The sequence below is a fragment of the Triticum urartu genome, chromosome 6A (assembly GCF_056163025.1).
Source record: "Triticum urartu cultivar PI428250 chromosome 6A, HENAU_Tu73, whole genome shotgun sequence".
Lineage (NCBI taxonomy): Eukaryota > Viridiplantae > Streptophyta > Magnoliopsida > Poales > Poaceae > Triticum > Triticum urartu.
The window spans coordinates 31,379,526-31,382,045 of record NC_141878.1 but is presented as its reverse complement, the minus strand read 5'-3'; the positions used below and the strand labels follow the sequence as shown (position 1 = coordinate 31,382,045).

General features: G+C 52.2%; 1 protein-coding gene across 1 annotated transcript; it reads left to right on the top strand.

The window, feature by feature from the left end:
• The first annotated feature begins 364 nt into the window (after window positions 1-364).
• LOC125529688 (putative serpin-Z12) lies at window positions 365-1,791 on the top strand. The gene has a single exon (XM_048694115.2). The coding sequence runs from the start codon at window positions 365-367 to the stop codon at window positions 1,634-1,636; it is 1,272 nt and encodes a 423-aa protein (XP_048550072.2). The 3' UTR covers window positions 1,637-1,791.
• The last annotated feature ends 729 nt before the right edge of the window (window positions 1,792-2,520 follow it).

Here is a 2,520-nt window from a genome sequence, read left to right as displayed (position 1 = left end):
ACCAGCTGTGAATTTCATAAATCATAAGATAAAATACATCCACACTTAAATATAATTTAAAATTATTAATGCATAGCTTAAGATCATGTGGGTGATAGAACAACATCCAACATTAAGTGCAAGTTAGTCTCAAATGCCATGCTATTGGTAATTACAAAAACATAGTATAACATTAGAATGTTGCAAGCATTTCCGCGGGCCATCTCGTTAAAAATCCATGATGTCCAGTATAGCCCAATAGCCCATTAGTCCATTGTCCCGGAGGGATCACTCGCCGCCGGCCGCCGCCTCCCGTCGTCCTCTCCTCCCCTGTCGTCTTTAACATCTGATCGATCGATGGACACCAATAGAAAACCTTGCCACGATGGCGCGAACCCACGGAAAACCCATTCCTATTTCGTCCTTCGGGAAGGCCGTCGTACTCTGCTTGGCCCTGTTCGCCGCATGGCGCCTCTGCTCGACCCTCTTCGCCGACGCGCCTCCTCGTCCGCTTGTCCGCGATGCGTCGTGCCTGCCTCTCGCCAGGGAGGTCGGCGTCCGGGCGGCAGCCGGCACGGGAAGCAACTTCGTCGTCTCGCCGCTGTCGATCCACGCGGCGCTCGCCATGGTGACCGCCGGCGCGTGGGGCGACACGCGTAGGGAGCTCCTGCGATTCCTCGGTTCAGCGTCGCTCCACGAGCTGCACCACGCGCCGGCGAACGAGCTCGTCGGCAGGCTCAACGGCCTGCCGCAGACGTCCTTCGCCTGCGATGTCTCGGTTGACCGGAGGCTGGCGCTCAGGCGAGAGTTCATGGCTACCAGCACGTCGCGGTACGGCGCCACGGCGGAAGCCGTGGACTTCGTGTCGGGGGCCGAACAGGTGAGGCTGCGCGTGAACGCCTTCGTGGCGGACGCGACGAAGCAGCTCATCCGCGACATCCTCCCTCCCGGCTCCATCGACTCGTCCACGACCGTCGTCCTCGCCAACGCGCTCTACTTCAAAGGAGCGTGGTCTTACCCGTTCGACGTCTTGACGGCGCCGTTCCATGTTCCCGGCGGCACCACCGTGGGCGTGCCGGCCATGACCACAGGCCGGTCACAGTACATCGCGCTCTACCCGGGCTTCAGGGCACTCAAGCTGCCCTACAAGAACGACGTGCTGCGTCAAGCCGATGCATTCTACATGCTGATCCTTCTCCCGGACAGCGGCACACTCAGTCTCGCTGATCTCTACGACAAGGCGGTGTCGACGCCGGAGTTCATCAGGAAGCACACGCCGGTGGAGGAGGTTCCAGTCGGGCAGTTCATGGTGCCCAAGTTCAAGTTCAGGTTCGAGTTTGAGGCGTCATCCGATATGCAAAAGCTTGGTGTCACCAGGGCTTTCAAAGGCGGCGACTTCTCAGGCATGGTGGGCGGCAAAGATGGGCATGGGCATGGGCGGCTCTCCATCTCACGGGTGTACCATAAGGCCGCCATCGAGGTGGACGAGCAAGGCACCGTGGCCGCTGCTGTCACGGTCATACGCATGGATGGTAGTGCGTTTGAGAAAAAGGAACCACCGCATTTGGTGGATTTTGTGGCGGATCGGCCCTTCTTGTTTGCCATGGTTGAGGTCATGTGGTCAATCCTCTGGCTAGTTAACTGGATAAGTACATAATTGCTCTATAAAATGTGGAATCCTTAGGTTTTCTATTTGAGTAATTGAACATGTGGAACCAACCTTGTGAACAAGATTAATGTCTAAGTACTCAGAATCCCAAGCTATAGTGGTACGACCAAAGAATGGCAGGAGATGCAAGCTATGAAATCGTACTCCTCTAGTTATGCCCTGGCATTAATCTTGGATATGATTTTGTTGAGATTGTTTCAAAGTCTTAAAGCAAGCAAGGAGTGTCCAGCCTTTTTACTGTTTTACAGATGCAGAGAAATGTTGACAGACAAGCAGAAATTCAAAAGGAGAAATGCATCTGATCTTCACTTGTTTGCAGAACAAGAACGAGGCCTTTGCCAAAAGGAATTGCAGAAGGCAAAAAAAGAAAGAAAAGAATTTTGTAGTCTCTCAGACAACCCCTGGGCCGCCCTAACGCCCATCAGGTGGACGTCATTTGGGTTACCACGTGCATCTTCAAAGGGTTAATTTGTAGATGCAGGGAAGTGTTGAAAGGTGAGCTCAACTTAGTCTACCATAGAACATTTGGCTTACCAACCTCATGTAACACAGATGCATGTAAAATAATTTGTGTGTGAAGAAATAGGTATTCAGGCTATATACGCAGACGAGTTCTGCACAAATCAGTGTCTGTACCCATTTTCCTTCCTAAAGATACTTGTTCGACCACTAGTTCCTTTCCATCTTGGTCAATTTTCTCCCCCTGTCAGTAGTGAAACATCTCATTGCTACTCTCAGTAGTGCCAAATTTCAGAAGATCATCTACTGAACTTGTAGTAAGAGAATCGCTAGCTGAATCTTGAATACTGTGCACACGTGGATGCAGTGCGACACGTTGTGTCAGATGAAGGTGCTGAATTTGCCTTGACGAC

Bases quoted from the DNA above. Each gene is read 5' to 3' on its own strand.
- LOC125529688 (XM_048694115.2), top strand. From the start codon at position 365: ATGGCGCGAACCCACGGAAAACCCATTCCTATTTCGTCCTTCGGGAAG.